This window comes from Podarcis melisellensis (genome assembly GCF_964234715.1).
Source record: "Podarcis melisellensis genome assembly, chromosome: 5".
In the NCBI taxonomy this organism is placed as follows: Eukaryota; Metazoa; Chordata; class Lepidosauria; order Squamata; family Lacertidae; genus Podarcis; species Podarcis melisellensis.
In genome coordinates this window covers 97,315,359-97,338,637 of record NC_138537.1, presented here as the reverse complement: position 1 = coordinate 97,338,637, position 23,279 = coordinate 97,315,359, and the positions used below count along the sequence as shown (strand labels likewise).

General features: G+C 41.4%; 1 protein-coding gene across 1 annotated transcript; it reads right to left on the bottom strand.

The window, feature by feature from the left end:
• Positions 1-921: 921 nt before the first annotated feature.
• On the bottom strand, positions 922-22,832 carry LOC309370231 (1-acylglycerol-3-phosphate O-acyltransferase Pnpla3-like). Its single transcript, XM_081911789.1, has 9 exons — positions 22,636-22,832; positions 15,827-16,059; positions 15,573-15,638; positions 11,627-11,836; positions 10,580-10,640; positions 9,050-9,268; positions 6,205-6,337; positions 4,964-5,080; positions 922-3,078 (listed from the first exon to the last, which is right to left on the bottom strand). The coding sequence occupies exons 1-9, from the start codon at positions 22,823-22,825 to the stop codon at positions 2,793-2,795; spliced, it is 1,515 nt and encodes a 504-aa protein (XP_081767915.1). The 5' UTR covers positions 22,826-22,832; the 3' UTR covers positions 922-2,792.
• Between the last annotated feature and the right edge of the window lie 447 nt (positions 22,833-23,279).

The following is a 23,279-nucleotide window of genomic DNA, read 5'->3' as shown; positions in this document are numbered from 1 at the left end:
AGGGCTCTGCTTGAGATAGCTATTGCAGTACAGCTATAATCCCTTAAGGTGTGTACATACATACTTTGCACCCAAAATCTCCACCTGTTATCTTTATCCCTGCCAGACACATTCTTTTCCAACCACCGCAGATGGAGCGCAAAGGCTACAAGAGAGACTTCCCATGTAAAAGATGTCCTTGTCTTGTGGAATAATGTGGCAGAATATAAATCTCAAAAAATATTGCCACTCCATAGAAGAAATACAAACCTTGGAATATTGAATTTTAAGCTTTCTATTCATTTTCAAAATATATAATTTATAAGAACAGGAGGTAGAAATCATTTAAGATATTTGTTCACTATGAATTTCAGTGAACGGAGAGGGAGAAGGACGTCTTGCCAGCAACAGCAGGGACCAATCTTTAAATATTTTCCGAAGCCTCATAGAGGCTTCAATGGCTCTTCAGTACAATGGTACAAGCAGAAATACAGGCTTCGGTTTTTGTAATTCCATAGCTTAAATATACAACCTCTTTAAAAGACTTTAAAACTTTAAAGCAGTGGTTCCCAAAGTGGGGTTATGTGGGGGGGGTGGCAGGAGGGATTCTGGTGATGTAAATTACTAATAGTCTTTGAAAAGTTGGTATCATTGGATCAGGTTCAATAATTTTGTTGAAATAGTTAAACTAAATAGTGTTAATTGGATTGTGAACAAATGTACAATTAATTGTTACTGTTTTGAATTTATCACTGTTCTGAATAATGCTTTTTATAGGGTAAGGTAAGCGACACCATGGATGAGTTTATGGAACCAAGTGGGCAAAGGCCCCCCAAAATTTGGAAGCCGCTGCTTTTACAATACAATATATTCCTTGAGCTCCCTCCTTCCAACCACAATTATCTTAAATTCAGTTTGCTATTATAAACAGCAGACACCAAAAACATTTTTGTCTCTTTATTTTGCTGCTTTATATAAACATTAGCGATTGGAACAATATTCTGGCCCATTTTGGAAATGCAATCAAGATTTTTAAAATAAAGCATACAATCAGTGATCACACAAAATAACTCATTTATGTCTATATCTTGAATGAAATAGCACCGGCAAGGATATAAATAAGAAAGTTTTCGCAATGTTAAAAATTTAAAATGTAGCTTTGTTGTTGTTTTTCTAAAAACAGCACTTCCTTCGGTTTTCACTGTATAAAGTCATAGCTGAAAGACTGCTAAATGCTTGGTCAGAATTAAACTTGCCCATAGTCAATAATTAAAATAAATACACAAGACTTCCCATTCTTATGAAGGCTTTGATTTTTGTCAAAATATAAGCCACCTCATTCCTAACATAGACTCCAAAGCCAAAATCTATTTGATTGACTCTTAGGCCATTCTGCTAAGACAGCATCACTGCAGACCAGTCCTCCAAGTGCCATGCCAGGGGAGGGTGATCAGCAGCCTATGGGACCAGCATTTCTTAATCATTTACCAATTTGGAGAATGCAATGTAAATCCTGCGCCATAAATAAGTATCCTTGTCACTTTAAAGTGATGAATAATGGAGGGTAAGGAATACTCAAAGCATCACTATCAAATATGGTATCCAGATTTCAGAGAGGCTATTTATCTTAACACATGTACTTCTAAAATTAAAACAATTTGAAAAGTAGCTTATTCATGATTCAGCACTATTGTCAGCTCTCACGTGTTAGGCAACTTAAGACCTAACCTATAATAAAACTGAAAAAACATATTGGCACATTTTTGGTTAGTAAAGATTGGGCTAAAATGGTTTGAATTTAGTGCAACGGAGAACAGAATGTTTTCTGTGATTACTTCAGGGAAGCCATATACAGTTCATTTTTCAGATTTTAATCTGTTTTCAAAAGCTTCCAGTGCTGCTTGATTACAAGAAATAATAAGAAGCTTTTAAGCTTCATTAATTACAAATCACACTGTAATGTCTCGGCTATTTGGATAGGTAAATCATTCAGCCCATGACTTGACGGCATCTGCAGCTGATACTTCCAGTGATCCACACCATACTGCCTGCTCTAAGAGAAAATGGTCTACAATTAGATTCCTTCAGTAAAACATCGTTAAAAGTATTGTTTATTGGGATTGAATTCAGCCCATAAGGATTCTCTGGTATGGAGTGGCACATGTGCATTGCATTAAATTCTGAACTACATCTGCGGCTTCTCCAACCCAACGAGAGAGAAAGAATCACTCAGCGAGGGCGGGGGGGGGGGGTCCACACTTGTTAGAACACACAATGCCTCCTAAGTACTATATTTCTGAAAAACAATAAAGCCTTACGATAAGGAGTGTAACTGATGTTAACAATTCCCACAAGTATCATGCATAAGGCAAGTAAAATTATAGAGGCCTTCCCAAAAAATTCCTATATGCCATAGTCATCTGAATACACACTGTTTGATTTTCCTCAAGTGCTAGCGCCACATATGAAGACAAACAAGAAATAGACTATTATAAAAGTTAAATACTTTAAAACAAAGTGGTTTTGCTAAAAATGCTTTGTCCCAATAGAAATCAGAAGACCTGGATCACTTTTTCCCTGCTGAAAATCTTGTTTGGGTAAACCATGTTCTATTGCACTAGGGTCTTCTTAATCCTTTAGTCATTATCAGGAAGCCGGACCAGAACAGCACATTTCTCTTTCCCCAAAAGATTCCTCAAAGGCATTTTGTCATCTAGTGTAAGCCAGTCTTCCAAAAGACTGTTTGGCAATCTGCTAGATAAACTGATGCCTCCAAGACTGAGATTTCTTTGTCTATCCCCACAGTTCTTAAGCTAGTCCTCACAGGCAGTCTGGAAACTCTTCTCCGAGGAGGAGTCAAAATCCACTTCCACTCCAGATTCTTCAGAGCTCATAAAAAAGGGAGGCATGGAGTCCAAGCTTTCATTTATACCCACTGCAGCTTCTTTCTTAGCTAAGTCCTCACAGTAGGGAAGATCCAAAAGCCACTCTTCAAGGTGTGTGGAAGAATGAGGCATTTTAGGAGGGCAGTAAGAAGAGTGAAGACTCGTGTTCAGGGGGCCACTCTGACACTTTCTAATCAATGCACTGTTTTCCTTGCTGTAAAAAAGAAGAATAAATCTCAGTGACTCTTCAGCAACTTTTGATTTTTATAATATATAAAGATGGAATATGCTCCCCATCCTCATCCAATCAGCAGTAAATGACTGAATAGGTTTAAAAAAAAATCTTCACTGAAAAGTGAAGATACAGTGGTACCTAGATTCTCAAACAACTTGGTTCCCAAACACCGAAAACCCAGAAGTAAGTGTTCTGGTTTTCGAACGTTTTTTGGAAGCCGAACATCCAACGCAGTTGTCAGCTATTGTTTCTGGGGCGCCTGCACCAACCAGAAGCTGTGCCTTGGTTTTTGAACATTTTGGAAGTGAAAGAGACTTCTGGAACGGATTAAGTTTGGCGCTTTTGTTTTTGTTATTTATTTTGCGTTTTTGAGGCTTTTTCGGTTAATCTATTTTTGTGACTGCGTGGAACCCAGTTCAGCTACTGATTGATTGATTGATTGATTGATTGACTGATTGATTGATTGTATGACTGCGGAAATGGATAAAAGCCCCCCATGCTAACAATGACTATCATCAGTGCAGTTAAAAAAAAAATAATTTTAATTTTTATCATCTACAATACTGTCTTATTTATTTTATAGTACGGTACATTGATTATTGGTTTCACTTTATGGATCAATGGTCTCGTTAGATAGTAAAATTCATGTTCAATTGCTGTTTTAGGGGTTGTTTTTAAAAGTCTGGAATGGATTAATCCATTTTACATTACTTTCTATGGGAAAGTGTGCCTTGGTTTTGGAACACTTTGGTTTTGGAACAGACTTCCAGAACGGATTAAGTTTGAGAACCAAGGTACCACTGTATAGGATTACCCTGTGTCAATTAATTAAACAACTCTGATTTAACTAGAATTTCATTCATGCTATTTAAGTTTCTATTTATTAGCTTTAATAGTTTTCTATGTAATTCACGACTCTTTGCTACGTACTCTTCATTTTAAGCTAGCAAAGGAGAGAGGTAGGGATGGGGAGAGGAAGCAACCAAATAATTCTTTCCTGTGGTCATTCCTGGTTTAGTGATTTTATTCAAATTACCATTTCCTTAGCAAAAATGTCTAAACCTATTCCAAGATTTTGCTAATGGATAAAATGGGGTGTGGGTGGCATCTTAACACATACTCCAGCCATGGATGAGAACAGGGGTAGAAAGAGGGTTTTGAAAAGACACCAGTAATTGTAACATTCCAAGAGTGTGCAATCCTGTATTTCACAGTGCTTGCATGCACACATCAATTACTATTCTTGGGTATGCCTCAAATACTACACATTTCTTATACAAAAAGTAGCCCCATTTTTTTAAAAAAGGCAGTGAAACTTGCATGACTGCTGTCTTGTGGCCTGCCTTTTGTTCTGCATCATTTCCTACAGCTTTTTAGTGCAGACAGATGAGCGTCAGAGCATTGATACGCTAATGTAGTGAGAGAGAGCTAAAGTTGTGAGAGGGAGGCAAGTAGATAAAAACATTAAAAAGTAAGAGACGCAGAGGGAGAGAAGTTTGTTTAAATGAAGAAGTGAATCACAAGAACAAGGGACAAGTACAACTTACAAAAACTAATACTAGAGCTGTTAATCAGAGTAAAATGGATTACATATGCCATATAAAAGATTTTTTAAAAGTCAATTGCATGTGAATTGCTTACATTTAATGTCACATCTACTTTAAACCACAGTCAGTGTTAATTTCATTGCAAACGTAACACTAAACCGTGGCTACCAACAAAAAGAGAAGGAATGGGTGTTCATGGAATGATTGAGAGGGAGTGGATAGATCCATAGCACACTCACAATGATTCAGCAATTTGAAATATTATGTCTGCACCTGACAAATGTGCAGCATGAAGCATGTAGCAGCATAAGATATACCTGGGAATACTCAGTAATCTTTTTCTTGCTTTGGAATATACTGTGCCCACAACTTGACAGAGCTGACCTTGCATCCATCGTACATCATCAGGGATATCAGGAAACCAGTCCACTAATCTGTAAGGAATAAATAATAGGGTTTCAGGCAGAACCCTGATTTGAGAAAATGCCATATGGGAGTGAAGGACTTTGGGCAGAGAGGCAAGAAAGCCATTCTACTAATGCTTCTTATGGACATCAGCTAACCTGCCCCACCTAAAATTTGGCTTGCTTGCTTTATTGACTAAATTTATATACTGCCCAATACTCACAGGTCTCAGGGTGGTTTATAATTAAACACAATAAAAAGGTAAAGATAACGGACCCCTGACAGTTAAGTCCAGTCACAGACGACTCTGGGGTTGTGGTGCTCATCTCGCTTTACAGGCAGAGAGAGACGGCGTTTGTCCACAGACAGTTTTTCTGGGTCATGTGGCCAGCATGACAAAAGCCACTTTATCTATTTATCTACTTGCACTAAAGCCACTTTACCTATTTATCTACTTGCACTTTGACATACTTTTGAACTGCTAGGTTGGCAGAAGCTGGGACTGAACAACAGGAGCTCACCGCGTCGCGGGGTTTCAAACCGCCGACTTTCCGATCGGCAAGCCCTAGGCTCAGTGGTTTACACCACAGCGCGTGTGTGTTTAATTTTTAGTTTTTTTCTACAGCAGGTTTGAAAATATTACTGCTACGTTTTAAAGGGCCTTTATCATTGCAAACTCCTTGAACAGAGTTCCCTACACAGCCAGTTTCTCAGTTAAATCTGGAGATACACACCAATTAAAATATAGGGTTTTAAAAGTAAGCTTCATGAACATTCCAAGTTTATGAAACTGAACCCAAAAAGCACACATGGAAAAGAAAATATATCTACTATTTTTCAGTTAATCGTTTTAAGAATAATATAGTGGTTAAGCGGTGAGCCTGGAAGTTCCAGTTCAATCAAACTTTAGCCATGACTACAAAAGTTACCTAAATATATTGTTACCTCTCAGCAGTATTCCGCTCATTCATTCCTTCCCATGTGCAATGCAGGGATAATACTTTCCTGCCTAGCAGGATTTAATTTTTATAAGAAAATTGGAATACATATGAATTTAAAAAAAAGAATTATTGTAAGGCTTTTGAGCCCTTAGAAAATGTGCTATATAAAAACACTAGTACAACAAGGGCAGACTTCCATTCTTAACACTCACCTTAAGGCCACAAAATATGCTGACTCAACTGGCAGAGTATACGGCAGCATCACATAGGACATCAGTCGCATTGGTAGAAATTTAGAAAGCTGAGCATAGAGTCCACATTTCTCTTTACAAGCCTCCTGCAATGCTGTCATTTATACAGTCATTAATCTCAACTGAACATAAACATAATGGCTTCTAGATTCTGCAAGAGTGATGAAGCATTGCCTGGAATCATGCTAGATAACCCACAACAGACTTTCTCATGACAGAACTCAACTAAATGCACCTAGTACTCTCCTATATACATACGGGCCAATTCATCACCATCTGGCTGGTATAAATTTCAGTAATGTTCAGTCAGCTTCTAATGGAGACAGGTAATTCCACCAAGTCTGCTTCATGTACAATCTGATTATCCTAGCATTCCTCATGCAGTCGATATACAATCAGAAGTGGCTGCTCACTGTGTCACTGTTCTGTGAATCATTATTCTAAGTTTCCTTCCTTTCAATCAGAACAGACTCGTGAAAAAAAGGCAGCGGTGGATCCTCCAAGAACAGGATTTTTTTACTCTTTTACACTCAAAACCTTTTTGTATTATAAAAAAATGTTTTCCCACAACTTTAATTCAGAAAAAGCAATGCATTTTGGCCCTCAAAAGCTTTGAAAAAACATTTATTTTCTTGCTCACTCATAGCACAACTCAACCAAGATTTCTATTCAACAGCTTATTCACTGGATAGTTGCACTCCTTGCAATTTTCTTGTTTTCCTTTCCTTACAGCCTTAGAATAAAATTCCACCTCTTCTGAACATGGAAGACAGGAAGCTGAGTGAGGGACAAGTGCCAAGCAAGGAAGAGAAAGAAATTACAGTGGTACCTCGCAAGACGAATGCCTCGTAAGACGAAAAACTCGCAAGACGAAAGAGTTTTTCGTTTTTTGAGTTGCTTTGCAAGACGAATTTCCCTATGGGCTTGCTTTGCAAGACAAAAACGTCTTGCAAGTTTGTTTCCTTTTTCATAAAACCGTTAATACCCAGGGTATCCGTGCTTTGCAAGACGAAAAATTCGCAAGACAAAAAAACTTGCAGAACGAATTAATTTCGTCTTGCAAGGTACCACTGTAGTCCACCTGGCTTATTCCCTCTCCTCCTCACCCCACCTGCTCTGTTAGAGTTTATCTGATAGGTACACTCCTTCTCCATGTGCATCCAGAAAGCCACATCTGCACCGAGGTTTAGTTAGCATCCAACATTAATAACTTTCATTCAAAGGTGGCCAAAGAAGACTCTTCTGTGTTGCACAAATATACAGTGGTGCCTCGCAAGACGAAATTAATTCGTTCCGCAAGTCTTTTCGTCTTGCAAGTTTTTCGTCTTGCGAAGCACGGTTTCCCATAGGAATGCATTAAAGCCCCCGGGAAGGCAGGCAGGGGGAGACAGACTTTTGCCGCCCGCCCGCCTTCAAAAGAGGTCCAGGACCTCTTCTGAAGGCGGGCGGGCGGCAAAAGTCTTTGCTCCCCCCCCTGCCTTTCCGGGAGAGCGGGAAGGCAGCGCTGCCTTTTCCGCTCTCCCGGAAAGGCAGGCAGGGGGGAGTAAAGACTTTTGCCCCCCGCCAGCCTTCAGAAGAGGTCCTGGACCTCTTCTGAAGGCTGGCGGGGGGCAAAAGTCTTTGCTCCCCCCCGCCTGCCTTCAAAAGCTGTCCGGGATAGCGGGAAGCGCTTCCCTGCTATCCCGGACCGCTTTTAAAATGCTGGCGGTGGGGAGCAAAGCCTTTTGCCCCCGCCGGCCTTCCTGGACCTCTTCTGAAGTCCGGAGGGGGGGGGAAGGCTTTGCTCCCCACCGCCAGCATTTAAAAGAGGTCCCCGAGATTTCCCTATGGGCTTTCGTCTTGCGATGCAAGCCCATAGGGAAAATCGTCTAGCGAAGCGTCGCAAAAACCGAAAAACCCTTTCGTCTTGCGGGTTTTTTGTCTTGCGAGGCATTCGTCTTGCGGGGCACCACTGTATACCCAAGTTCTTAGTTAAACTGTTTTACTAAATCAATTTGCACAGTATCCCAGATACTTCTGTACTGAATGTTTATTATTTGTCCAGTCATAAGTACCATGGGGGCTGGGGGGCTGAGGCCCCGGGTGCAAAATTCTGATGGGCGCAACCAGGTACCCCCATGCAGGCGCCAGATTCTGTACCAGTCCTCGGCTTGGTGAAGGCGGCAGAGCAGTCCAGGGAGAGCAGGTTCAGGCAGAGGGAGGCTGGCAAGGGGTAACCCCAGCGCAGCCTGGCCTGGCCCTCTTCTCTGCAGGATTTGCCCAAGAGCCACATTGGCCCCAGGCTTCCCCCTGTGCGGCCGGGCAGGTGGCACAACGCAACCCCACTTCGCTCTGGTTGGGAGGGACGCTCTGGCAGCATCAGTGGTTTGCCCACCCCGGGCACCAGCAACCCATGCTATGCCGCTGATAAGTAGCAACAGTAGGTTTCTCAGTTATTTTATGCATAAGTATGTAAAGATGATTAGCAAAAATAAACTGAAAAACAAACTTTTGTCATAGTATATAATAACTGGCCAGAGTTAATACAATTCACTATGTTACAGAAACAAGGCACTACAGATGCAGTTAAAAGCACTGGTCATGATCCAGCCCAAGTCAAACACTTTAAAGTACCATGGATTTCAATGGGAGAAATTTAAGAATGTGCTAAATGTTCTCCTGCTGAAATCACGTTGGATTTACAAGTGCTGAATTCTGGCTGGACTATACCCAATGTTGTATGCATTGACAGTATCATTACTAATTACTGGAGTAATTTAATGAAACTTAGTTTTACAATAAAAATGAGGTTACTTTAAATCTCTACCTTTCCGGAGTCTAGGAGGTAGATTCTCAAAAATGGTTCCATCCAATGGCCAGGCAGCTAATTGCAGCTGATCAATAAGCATTTCTTCATCTTGCATCTCTTTTTTTGCTTCATTTGCTGCAACTGTTTTTTTATCAGCATAATCTGGGGTCTGAACACATTCCTGGTGGTTTTCCTTTGTTAAGGCCAAGTCAACTAAAACTGAATCATACAGTATACCTGAGGAAGACAGAATAAAAACAGCTTCTAATGTGATGGTGTTTTTGTATTCAAGATCATGATATTGCAAAACAGAGTTGGAAGAGGGCATAAAGACTGCACTACTCCTAAGTTGAAAAGTCTTCTAGTATAAACTTTCAAATATTGAAGAAAGAAGGTCATATATTGTCTGAAGTGGGCAATGCAAGAGTAGAAAAACTGATGGAAATGAGCACTGTCAGCCTAGAAATCTCTTAAAAGTGGAATCCTACCCCTGACAAACAGTAAACAGTAAAACTACAGCTGCTCCTGGATCTTTTTGGTAAGAGTTAGAATGTCTAAGCCATGTGTGTTCAGGAAAAAAATACTGGATCTCAAGAACAAACCACAAGGTTGCCTGTAATTGTAATTGTAAAGGTCAACGTAATTTCTGTGAAATTAAGTAGGCTCAGGCCATTGTGCCATGCCAAATAAGTTATACTTAGAGTAGACCCACTGAAATGAAGTTAAGAAACTTAAATCCAAGCTCAACTCTCTAACAAAGATTTATCCATTTCCCAAAGTGTATGGCCACAGTTATATAAACCAAAAGTCACCTTAGTCTTCCAAGTCCTTGAGGGGAAAATGGCTCATGATAACCGCAGCTGCATCATGTATCAAGAAAACATGATACTAAGCAGATAGAATGATAAGACTCTGGCAAGTCTAGCATCACCCACTTCTGAAAGAAAACACTGTCCGCATTGCATGGCACAAACTTTTATTATACAAGCAGAGTTGAAGTCACAATTGTACTGCCTCAGATGCTATATAGTCATTGCTGAATTTTCCCTGGACCACACTTTCTGCAGCATGTGAACACAGATAATAAGCTACGTTCATAGGTAGGATCACATGGGAAGACAGAATCCTTCCAATATCCAAGTCTCCAACTGCTTAGGAGAAAATATTTATGCTGTGACCCGCTCTGAGCTCTATGGATGAAAGGCAGTATATAAATTTAATAAATAAGTAGAAGAATATAATCAGTTTGAACTGGGTTCAGGAACAGTTTGGGAGTCAATGAAGATGATCCTATACATCTACAATGTAGAATCTATATATGCTGGGTTCCAGCTGATATTAGCAGCTGTATATTGAACTAGCTGAAGTTTCTGAACGTTGTTCGAAAGCAGTCCAACACAGAGTGTGCAATCTGAACTCGATGTTACAAAGATATGAGCAACCATAGTCAGCATCTTTTGTCCGTATACAAAAATGCGCAGACCTGTCACGACATTGTGACTGACATTCTGTTCACCATATTATATATTTGAAATCACAGTGACGTACCATTTTCTTTCAAATATCTAAGAGCATCCGAATAGCCTTGTTCACAGATCTCTCCTAGCACCTGAAAATAAGGTTACAAAAAACTAGTAAACAGGAGGAAGTACCGTATTTTTTCGTGTATAACACAACCCCATGTATAAGACAACCCCTACTTTTGGGAGCCCAAAATAAAGAAATCAGTATTTACAGTTGTTCAGGTTTTGTGGGAAATCGGCTAAAAAGCTGTTGAGCTTTTTCTCCAACCTGCGCCTGACTTCGCATCACACTGTGGCCATGCTCCCTCCTTGCCTGGGCACTGCCTCACCTCTCCAGCCAGCTCTGAGGCCAGCACTCTGTGACTCAGGAGCTGCCAGGAGCCACCAGCTCACTCAAGACTTACCATATAAATCTGGGTATAAGGCAAACCCCAATTTTTGACTATTTTTTTGGGGGGGGAGGGGAAGCATCACCTTGTTCACAGAAAAATAGAGAATATTGAAAATTCCCAAAGAGCAACATACAGAAAGGCATCTCATGCCAGTTAATACTCTGTTGACACATTACCAAAAGGCTCAGTAAGCACTTTATCATAATGAAAGAAAACAATTCTACACTACCGTAGAGCATTGCACACCTCCTTCCTCAAACCTTAACTGCACCAAATCTGCCCCAATCATTGCTCAACTCCCACCCCAATATTGCAAACTGAGGAGGGTTACCACCATTTACATTGTTCCTTGCTAGTAGGAACTGCTCTCAATGAATTTACTAAAAGTGCCCCTAAGATGCACTCAAGTAGCGCGTGGTCATCCTCTAATATCTAGATTAAATGTGGAGTGGGAAAACCATGTATGCCACCATGAACTTCCAGGAGGAAAGGTGGGCTATAAATTTATATATATACAATAAATTAGAAATTTAAACACAACTATACCTTTGGAGGTGTGCATCTGTCTAGCATTCCATGGTAGGAACATATCTGTCTAGCATTTGTCTAGCATTCCATGGTAGGAACATACATGCCAACAAACTAGCAACTGGGTAAGAGAAAATAGTGAATATACATACCTTGGGTTCTGGAGGAAAAAGTGCTTGAGTTAAACGGTAGATGTTCCCTAGGCTAAACTGAATGCTGGTGTTGGTGAAGTTCATTTCATGGAAGTTTGCAGAGTTGCCCTTGGGACAAATGTCACACTCCCCAGCAAAAGGTGAAATTGTGATGGTGTTTTTTGAGTCATACTGAGGTAAGTTGTCACTTATTCCACCATCAACGTAGCGCTTTGGGAAGGGAAGAAGAAAGAAAGATAAGGAATCTATTTGCTTAAAGCAAAATTTAGCTGACTTGCTCTGCAACTTCAGAAAGGAAGCCTAGTACAGTGGTGACTCGCAAGACGAAAATAATCCGTTCCGCGAGTCTCTTCGTCTAACAGTTTTTTCGTCTTGCGAAGCAACCCTATTAGCGGATTAGCGCTATTAGCGGCTTAGCGGCTATTAAAGGCTTAGCGGCTTAAAGGCTATTAGCGGCTTAGAAAAAGGGGGTAGCGAAAAAAATCACAAGACTCGCAAGACGTTTTCGTCTTGTGAATCAAGCCCATAGGGAAATTCGTCTTGCGAAGCGCATCGAAAAACGGAAAACCCTTTCGTCTAGCGGGTTTTTCGTCTTGCGAGGCATTTGTCTTGCGGGGCACCACTGTATTTCCACTTGCCACACCTTTCAGTGGTAGTCTTATATGTGAGCAGGTACTGACCCAGCACAGGCCATTGCTCAGAACAGCAACAGAGCTTTGTGCACCTCGGGATCGCAAGTAATGTCAGAAAATGTGCAGGTGCACATCCCAGATTATATGCTGCCCAGCAGCTTCTGCAACATTATGGGCTCTCTTTTGGCATGCACCATACTTAGAGGCTAAATTCAGCCCTGGTGAAAACATTAGGTAAGGAAATATACAACTCTCTTTTGTGTTTCATAGGGCTCACATCCTTCTCACCCTGCCCCTTCCCCAACCAAGGTTCCAATGTTCACCCTAGTTTGAGCAAAGGGCATACTCTTGATACAAATCAGCCTTAAAAATCCAGGTTTTGCTATGGTTGCCTATACCCAAGGAAGCTGTTGGGTTTTGGCTAGGAGCGGCCTGGAGAGAGCCTCCATTACAGTCATTACAGCAACTCAGGCAGACCACATTTCAAGCAAGCTGAGAGGAAACACCTCTGCTGTCTCCTTTCCTGTAAATCATCTGCCACTCTCCTTTATCATTTGTAATTATAAAGTTAAATAAAACAACATCAAACTCCTAGAATTGTTAAATGACTTATGATAACCACAAATGTCACATCCTCCCCCTCCCCACAATTACTAATCAAGTCATTTCAATAAGCCAAAGATCTCAAAAGATGTGCTGAACTCCTTTCCCTATCTCACTTGGAAAGCACAATGAAAATGCATTTTAGAAGCCATCTCTCAGACAATTAGGACAATTTCTTCCTGACTGGTGCCACTTAAAAACTTTAACCTCTGGTCATAGCCAGGAAGACAGGATTTGCAGTCCTTGTTTTTATTTTTAAGTCCAACTTGAGCATAAAGGGTGATGCTTTTCACCTTAACAGGTACGAATCTTTCAGGTTTCAAAGATACCTTACGTCACTGCACAGGAAGGTTCCCGTGGACTCTACCTGTCCCTTCTCCTTTCCTGTCTCTATTCTCTTTCTGTTGCTGAAGAGGCCTCTTCACCTTCACTATAGCAAACCCCAGCCTCTCAGAACCTCCCCCCTTCTCTCTTCCCTAACAAGTTAGCCAGCTGGCCAAATTCTTACTTTCCCCCTCTTTCCAGCCCAATCGGTCCCTGTTTCCCAGCCAGACCTGCTCTTTCTTCCTCTTGCTATGCCCTTTTCTTCTTCATTGGCCGTCTCATACCAACAATAGTCTCCTTCCCTCGCGACCCATTGTCACCCAAAAGTATCCCACCCGATTCTTCAGATTCTTACTTAAAGAACTTTCCCGAAGCTCCGCAAACCCCTCCAAGCTACCTCTTCTTCTCTTCCCACCTCCCCTTCTCTCTCTAGAGCAAGGCAGCACCAATTTCCATCTGGTACCACCTTCACCCTTTCAGCCAATCTCTTCCCTCATCCAGGCAACAGTCTCCTCTCACACTCTTTTCCTGCTCAATCTCTTTTATTCATGTCAAACTCTTGCAAACCTAGCCTACTGTTAGTGTGTTGTTTACTGATTATCATATTTACTAATTCTCCTTTTGATACAATAAAATTTACTTTAGAACTATCTTTGTTGTCCTTGTTAACTCTCAGGGCGCCAAATTCTAGAGTGTCCAGGCCTCTACGTCAAAAGATCCCAAAAAGGAGATGTCAGGATTGCGCGTGAGAACTGCAGGCTTCTGCACGATCTGCACACTTCCTCCTATAGTTTTGTTTCTATGCCAATACTGAGTGGCAAAGCCAATTCATAAAATTAAGTAGGCCTTCAGGCATGTCTCGTGTTTGTCACCCAACTAAATCCTTTTAGGTAACATAATTGTCCAGCCACGAGGGCAAAGCAACCAGATTAACCTGAACCATGGATTTAGTCTAATATGCTACTTTGTACCTCATATAGAATTTCAGCTTTTAAAGAGTAAAAATGGATGAATATAAGACTTGTAAAAAATCTAGATCAGCAGGCTTTTCAAAAAAATTATCACTAAATCACAGACTGTTATTCTTCACAGTTTTGATTTTGAAGTAAAAAAAAGTCACATGAAGCTTTCACACGAATATCAGCACTATTTTTTAAACATCTGGAATGTGCACATACTTGACCTGAATCATTTTTCTTTTCTTATTACTAAAGTAGGAGGGCAAAACCACACTAGCAAAGATCAACATCTCCATGTTTCCTTTCAACTAAGATGCAGGCAGCCTTTAATAGGATTCCTGAAGTTCTACGTAAGGCCTTGAAATACACTGCTTAAGAAAGGACCTTAAAACAATTAAGAGGATAACAATTAGCTTCTCATCTTTAAGATCGCTTCTTCTGGTACTCTGCAAGACAGTTCTCAACCAACACATACAAGCCCAAAGCCCAGATACAAACTACTGTGTGTCTGTATTGCTAAATCTATGTGCAAATGTACCGTGTAACATATTCATGAACAGATATGTGTGCTCCATGGAGTGCACAAATAAAGAGATTTGCATACAATGAACTTCCAGAGATGGTTCACAGATTCCTAATAATAGGACAACATGGCCAGGCAGGAGGCACACCCTTCTGCTTCATTCAATATCATGCAATGTGGCACCCTACATACTTTGTGTGCCAATAGGTAAAGGTAAAGGGACCCCTGACCATTAGGTCCAGTTATGGCCGACTCTGGGGTTGCAGCGCTCATCTCGCTTTATTGGCCCAGGGAGCCGGCGTACAGCTTCCGGGTCATGTGGCCAGCATGACTAAGCCGCTTCTGGCGAACCAGAGCAGCACACGGAAACGCCGTTTACCTTCCCGCTGGAGTGGTACCTATTTATCTACTTGCACTTTGATGTGCTTTTGAACTGCTAGGTTGGCAGGAGCAGGGACCAAGCAACGGGAGCTCACCCCGTTGCGGGGATTCGAACCACCGACCTTCTGATCGGCAAGTCCTAGGCTCTGTGGTTTAACCCACAGCGCCACCCTATTGTGTGCCAATAGAGGCATCCTATTTCCTTAGTTCTTCCATCTTCAAATTGATGCACAAGAAGAATAAAAACAAAAGCCCCAAATAGATTTTATTTTTAAAGAATTAATATCTGGTTTCCTTAAAACAACTGTTACATTACATTGTAATGCTAATTTTGTAAAGACAGCATTTCAATCTCTTATCTCTCACATGAAGCTGTCCTGGAACTATGTTTTTGCCATGTATATGAAGGACACACAGCAAAGAAGACATCAGAATGGCAAGATTTACATCTTCCCACCTTTTCTATCATCATCATCATCCTTCTCATGCTGGTTTATAGTATGGAAGAATGAGCAGCTACTTACCACCCCTCTAAACGAAGGTGGGATGAGGCCACAATATATAGGCACAAATGAACTACAAAGCAAAGCCTGTCAAAAAGAAAAGAAAGGTTAGTTGCATACTGCATTTCTAACAGGAACATTTCCCCAAAGTAAAGCTCTAACACAGCCATTTTCAAATGTTCTAAAAAGGAATATGAGGAAACAAATTAAAAATAAGGTTGAGACAAATGTGAAATATTCTGAACATTATTAAGATGGTTAAAATGAGAATATACCTGTATGACTTCTTCTTTGGAATTAAAGTTGGATACCATCACATTTTTGCCATCAGACACTCTGGTAAGTGAAATGGAAAGTTTCCCTGATATCAACTGATGAGTGTTTTCAGGAAGATTTTTGCAAAGTCCATCCCTGATAATCTTCATCACGTTAAAGGAAGGATGAAGAGGGCCAAGATTTCGCTTTCTTGCTTCTCTGGCTAGACCCAGAACATCTGCACAAGCTTCAGCTGAAAGATACATTACTGCATGTAATTGTGGAAACCAAACTGGTTAAAACAGATGTCAGGGGTCACAAAAAAAAAAAAAAAATGTGATCAGAATGTGCCATGGGGTCTTGACCATGGTGTGCCTTTGAAGCCCAGGATGAGTTCAGAGCACAAGCTATAACCTTTCAAAAAACAAATTATTAAAACTTTTATCTGTATTAGGTGAGTGAACAATTTCCCAGATAGTTTCTATCTTTGACAGGGTCAGCCTGAAGTTACAAGTTTAAAACAAACAAAAAATCAAAGTCATTTCAACTATTAAAAAATAGATTCTGAAATGTAGTTATGCTAAGTTGTGACAGCAGGCCAGTTCTTCAAATGTCAACAGCATCATAGCTGTCAGGGAATATCTGACCTCAATGAATTTACCAGTCAATTGACATTATTTGACCAGTCAACTGGCAAGCATCCAAACTCTAATAATAAGTAAATAAGGAAAAAAAGAATATGGGGCCATGACACACTAAAGGTATGTTAGGTAACTTTATCATTCACTGATTTATTTATTTGCCATAGGTGGCCTGAAAATACATTTTAATAACAGCATTTCATTAGAAGAGATAATACTTTTCCAAATTAAACAAACTCTGCTATCTGCCCAAGGACTTGTGTAACTATTCTGAAAAGAGTACACTCCCAAACTATTTTCTAAATATTGTATTTTAGATCAGCCATTGCTGGTACTTTGATAATCTAAAGGCATTAGCAGAGGTTTCCCTCTCTCTCTCTCTCTCCCCAAGAGCTGCCCAATAAATGGAATAGGTTAATGTCCTGCAGTAACCTTCTCTACAGGGGAGAGGACTAATCGTCCCACATGTCAGCTGAGTCTCAGCTTATTTTTCTCACCCAATCAAAAGACAGCAAATGAACTACTACTACTACCAGTTTATGAGGGCTGCTTTTTATCTTTTGCTCATCAATTTCATGTCCAGAAAGGAAGTTAAATTCAGCTTTCCAAGAGGAATTTGACCTACTAATGCAGGGCACAGAAAGAGCTGAAACATCTTGAAGCGGGTCAATACAGACAGAATATGATTAATTAAATAATAAGTTATTACATTTTTTACCAATCAGTGAAAGTTGGATTATAATGTAGATTTGCATAGAATTTATATTTCATAATGCAAAAAAATAAATACTAATTTTGATATTGGTGGTGAAATTTAATTGACATGTACATTTTACCAAGCTATGCAATCCTACTCAGCAGTCAGCCTCACTGAGCTCAAAAGTCAAAACAAAAAAAATTCCTTCCAGTAGCACCTTAAAGACCAACCCTTGGTCTTTAAGGTGCTACTGGAAGGAATTTTTTTTGTTTTGACTATGGCAGACCAACACGGCTACCTATCTGTAACTGAGCTCAAAAGGACTAACTTCCTGGCATGGGGAACTCCTGGTGTTGTTGGAGTTCCTACAATGCCCCACCTACATTGGCCAATGGTCAGAGATGATGGGAGCTGTAGCCCAAAGGTATATAAAGAGCCACTTTCCAAATCCCTGGTGTATAGCACTGCAGCCATTAAGCACCAAACTATCTGTCTGTCTATCTATATCTATCATCAAAATGCCATAAAAGGTGCACAATTTATCAGAACAGTGACAGAATGTGTACTTGATCCTTTCCCAGTAAGCCATAAAAAACCAATCACTTCTACCAGCTGCTTTCCTACTTGGGGGTAAGGAAAGTGGGTGGCATTAGGAAGCAGTGCTGGGGGTGCGGTTTTTACCAGTAATTAAATGTACACCTTCCCATGGTTGTATTTCCCTGTGTTTTGAACACAGTGCTTGAAAACTGTTTACTTGTCACCTGTGCATCTAAATGGTTGGGCCATACAAGTTATTTTAACAGTTTAATAGTTTGCTCTCAACTAAAGGCCATGGACTTTCCCCCTTGAAAGGTGGAGGTACTAATCAAATTCTTTGCACTATGCAATAAGCAACCAAGTCTTTCTTCCTGGTGCTGCTGAGTTTTTCTCATGCCATCTGATGCAAAGAAAAATCTAGCTAAATGTGGGAGACCATTATAAGTGTTACTTAGCAATGGAAAATACAGTGAAAGAGAATCTGCCCACACAACTTCTTGACTAATGCAGGAAAATTCAAATAAAAAATAAAATGTGGAGAACAGGTCCTTCGGAATGCTTAGCTCTAAATTTGAACACTCTTCCCCAAACTATAAAACCTAATTTAGCTCAAAGCAGGTTTTCTAATATGCATATGTTTATATTTAGTCGCTGAGAAAGGATGTTCTTTCAGTTAAATGGAACACTAATTAAAAAGTGAAGGCAACATTTCAACGGATAAGAGTTTAATCCTCTAAGGTACTTAACTAAGATTTTCACACACAATTCAGCATGCTACAACTCACAAAAATGCTATTATGCCATTTCATGTCAGGAGACAGCACAAGAGGGAAGGAATTGACTTTTAATATTTTAATAAATATTACTGTAACATAGGGCTGCCTTTGAACAGCACTCAGAAACCTCAACAGACTCAAAGAGCTACAGTCAGACTGCTGACCAGGGCTGGTTACAGGGCACATATTTTGACTCCCTTGTCAGAAGAGCTCCACTGGCTACCAGGCACTTTGAATTGTACCTGGAAAGTCCTGGTTATGACCTATAAAGCCCTACACAGCTTAGGTGCAATCTATCTGGAAGACCGTATGAACCTGCCCGGGTTTTGAGATCTTCAGGAGAGGCCCTTCTCCTGGTCCTGCCACTCTTACAGCCATGCTTGGTGGGGACACAGGAGAGGGCCTCCTTGGTGGCTGCTCCCAGACTCTAGAACTCCCTTCCTAGAGAATCTAGGCTGACTGCCTCCTTGCTGTCTTCCGCCAACAGATGAAGACCTTGTTCCAAAAGGCTTTTGGGAACTGACTGCTTTTAATGGAAGAACTTGTGCCATGCTGCTTTTATTGTAAATACTGGTATGTTTTAAGCAGTTTTTATATATGTATATAGTTTGATTCTATTAATGTTTTGTTGTTTTTTTATGTTTTTAGTGATTCTTGTCTTTACATGTAAGCCCTCAAAGGAAAAGGAGGGCTATAAATATATAATATTAGTAAGATGAAAAAGGCTTTTCCCACACGCACCCCACACCCCAAAAAATTTAGGCTGCTGAAACCCAAAGCTTTGGAGTGAAGCTGGGAATTGAATTTTGGATGAAAAGACTGTCAGCTCAGTACTGAAAACTGGTTTCTAGGCCGAGTGTGAAATTAATTCCTTACTTCCAAGTATACACCTGCCCACCAACCCCTCATGCCACTGTTTTGCAGTTGGCTCTGGTCGATAAACCTTGGGGTTCTTGTAAAAACAAAGCAAAGCTCAGAAGCTTGAAGTCTGCCACGCCTGTCCTATTTCAAATGAGTAAGAATAATGTGGAATGATGGACATACAAGTACTAAATACAGTTCTCCTGGTACTATCACAATTAGGCTACAATATTTAAATCAGTTAATTGGTTTAAAATGTTAATGGGATAAAAAGGTGCTCTGATTAAGTGGGCAGATCTTTTTGTCAGATCTATATAGTAAGGTATATAGGGTATTTGGGATGAGCTCTAAGGGTGCAGTATCAGTCCAGGCAGAGCAGCAGTGAAGCCAGGACTCAATGTGAACCAAGTGTGCTCTCTCAAACATGTCCCAAAATTCTGCAGATTACAGGAGGAGCTCCATGGCAAACCAGTCAAAGTGAGAACTGTTGTGAGAAGTGTTGTGGTTATTTAATTATGTACATAGTTGCAGTAGCTTGTTAACACTGCACAAAATACAACTTTGAAAGAAAATGTATCAGTTCCATTTGTGTTATCCACAAATATTTGTCCACACATTTGGGTTAGCTGGTGTATCAGTATTTTCCTAATCAATGTCTAGACTTATACTAAATGAAATACTCATAAATACACGTACATCAATCCACCCCGACTTGTAACCTGTGCCATGCGTTACTGGGCATAGACTAAAGAGAAAAGCACTTTAAAGGTAACCTAAGTATTGACTGCAACACTCTAAACTCTACACCAAGGAAGGAGATGCTTTGGATAAATCAAGTTAAAGCTAACTAAATTAGGCTCCAGTATTGCGTCATTTAAAATCAATGTGACTTACACACTTTGAAATAAATATTGGATGTTGGGAGTGAAAGACAACTAACAAAAGCTGACAGCGACTTCCATCTGAGGCAGGATAGGAAGCCCTAAGAGTGACCAGAACCTCAAACAACAGCATAACTCCACTTGGTAAATATTAGGATTTCATATTCCTTCTGGTATATCAGGTTTTTCCCCTCTTGTGAGAGGAGCAAACAGAGTAACGAGTAAATAAAGAAGCTTTGTACTAACACTTTGAGCTGTTCTGTATTTTAACCAATTATACTGAAATACATTTACACACAAAATTTAAAAAAAACAGCAGGGAACAGCCTGTACAGGCTATACATAGACAAATGCTCATCTTCATAATTCTTTTAAGCAGGTAAGAACTGCCATGTTAAATTATTCAACAATAAAGCTAATTATATTTGCCAACAGGTGTGTTCTCAACTGAAGAATAAGAAGAACTTTCATTTCCTTCAGGATCTTTGGTATCTTTAGTTTGGTGAGTATAAGAACTAACCAATATCCAATGTGTTCCGGCTATTGTGGTTTGCAGATATACCATTAAGCATGAACAAGCTTCCCTATATATTTCCTATCTTCGGAAAGTGATATAGTTGATCTCTTTGACATCTATTCTACAGGGCGGATGCCACTACCAAGATGGCCTTCTGTCTGGTTCCCTGTAACTTTGCTTCTCGCAGTAAGGGAACCATCAGAAGGCCCTTGGAGCTGGACCTCCATGTCCGGGCAGAGTGATGGGGGTGGAGATGTTCCTTCAGTCTACAAGGACTACAAACTAATAACAATACTGTGGAGTGGTAGTGGTACTGATTGATGTTGGGATTATGGGAAGGATTAAACTTCCCCTCCCTATGGCCGAGATGAAAATCACACAAACCTTTTTTAAAAATAAATGGAAGTTTCTAATATTGCATTAAGTGTCACAAGTGTTTGGCCCTTAGTCAAACCTATGGGAAATCTATGGCTTTCCAGATGTTGTTGGACTTCAACTGTCATCAGCCAAAGCACTGTCAATGGCTAGGGATGATGAGTTTTATTCTAGCAATATCTGGAGGCCAAAGATTCCCTATCCCTAACCTAAGCAGTAGATAGCCTCATATGTACACACCAATATATACTCTCTTAACGACTGGTCACTGATTCTATATCATTTCTCATCAACATCTATATTGGTTCCCACCCTACCCTATAATCTTGTGGCAAGCTTGGTCAGCTTAATCACTGGTTATGGTCAATGGCTTGGTCATAGTATGTTACTGTGATAGGTTTCCCAGACAGACACCCGCTGCGCGAGTGAGGGAAAAAAGGATTGAGTACAGAGCAGGGAAATCCTGGAAGTCTAGCTGGAAAACTTTGCTAAAATGGAAATCTGATGAGAAATTAGCAGGCGTTTTATCTGCTTGCAGGTGCATAGCTGACTTCACTATTTGTACCTCGGTTTTCAAACGTAATCAGTTCTGGAAGACCTTTTGACTTCCGAAACGTTTGAAAACTGAGGTACAAAGGGCAGCCTGCCAATTCAAGAGGGAAAATAATAATACCTTTATTGTCAATGTACAACCTTTGTACAATGAAATTAACCGCGCCACTGCCCAATGACTCCGTTAATAGAGGACAAAAAGGCATAACTTTTCCCACCATTAGAAGTCAGTGTTTGATTTCTAATGAGAGGCATTTGGGCTCAATCCTGTATTAAAGGAAGACATGGCTGAGTCCCACCTGTCTAAGACTGTGCTGCACAAGCACCTCACCATATATTCAGAGTTACTCTCTCCCTCATTATTAGGGCCTGAGTTGAGCTTCGGACCCTAGATCAAGATTCTGGGCACTTTCATTCCGACATTTGCAGCCTTGCTCCCCTTTCAACAGCCTCAACCACAAACAAACAACACACAAACACAAACAAACACACCCCTTCTCCATATTCAGGGTGAACACCCTCCAGGGTCCGTTTCTTTGAGCTGCAAGCCACTTTGGGTCGCCCCTGGGCAAGATAAAAGCGCCTAATAAACTGAATAAAGTGTATCCCTCGCCCACGCCCTCCAGGGGCTGGTTGAGTTGGAAGCCACTCTGGGTCGCCACGGGCAACATAAAAGCGCCTAATGAATCGGATACATAAATCGTAATGGAAATAACCACTCCGTAGGTCCGGTGCAAACAAAAAGCAAACCTTGCATTAAGCTACGGGATGCAGCTCGCGGCCGCTCGTCCGTTCTTTAATTTAAAAAAAGCTTTTGCTGCGATTATTGCAATTCCCAGGTTGTTCTCCCTGCTCGTACGACTGGCTATAATAAAAATAATATTATTATAAAATATGAATAAAATTACAAAATAATAATAATTGCGAGAGAAAAGCCCAGCAATGAGGGCCCTGAGACTAGCGGTGAGCAGGCGCGCTTCCTTCGCTCGTACCCAGCGACCCGCCTCCGACGAGGACGGCTCCGGTCAGGGCTCCGGCCGAGGCCCCGCACACCTGGCGGGCGTCGCGGATGAGGTGCGGGGCTCTCTCCTGCAGGCAGCTGGCCGCGCCGACGTGGTAGACGCCCAGGAACCCGCAGCCGGCGAACGACACGCTCCAGCCGCCGCCGCCCTCGCCCGGCATCCCGGCGGCCGCCTTCCCGTCCCGGCCCGGCGCGGCTGAGGAGGCGGCCAGGAGCCGCGCACGCGCACGGGCGCGAGGGAAGCGGCGGCGAGATCTCCGGGTCGGGCGCTTGGCTGATAAAGAAGGCCGGCGGCAGAGGGAGCGCCGCCACCAACGTGGCCCGAGGGGCGCCGGCCAATGGGAGGCCGTATGCAAAAGAGAGAGCGGGCGGAGCGAGGCCGGGGGGGGCGGGGCCTCCTGTCCTGCTTGGCTCGCTCGCTCGCTCTCTAAGTTGGTGGGTCTTGGAGAGCTTCCAGCGGGGCGTCGGTCGGCTGAGGTCTCCATCTCTGGATCTATTGAGGATGGAGGGGTTGGAAAGGGACCTTCCGCGTTGGGCACAGGCTGGAAAGTGCATGCTGCGGGGGAATTTACACAGGTAAAGGGAATTTACACAGGAAAAGGTAAAGGGACCACT

Excerpts from the sequence above, each read along its gene's own strand:
- LOC309370231 (XM_081911789.1), bottom strand. The coding sequence starts at position 22,825 with ATGCCGGGCGAGGGCGGCGGCGGCTGGAGCGTGTCGTTCGCCGGCTGC. Across the intron at positions 15,639-15,826 it reads CCAAAGAAGAAGTCATACAG|GCTTTGCTTTGTAGTTCATT; the intron begins GTATATTCTCAT and ends TCTTTTTGACAG. Across the intron at positions 5,081-6,204 it reads GCATATTTTGTGGCCTTAAG|ATTAGTGGACTGGTTTCCTG; the intron begins GTGAGTGTTAAG and ends TATTCCTTACAG.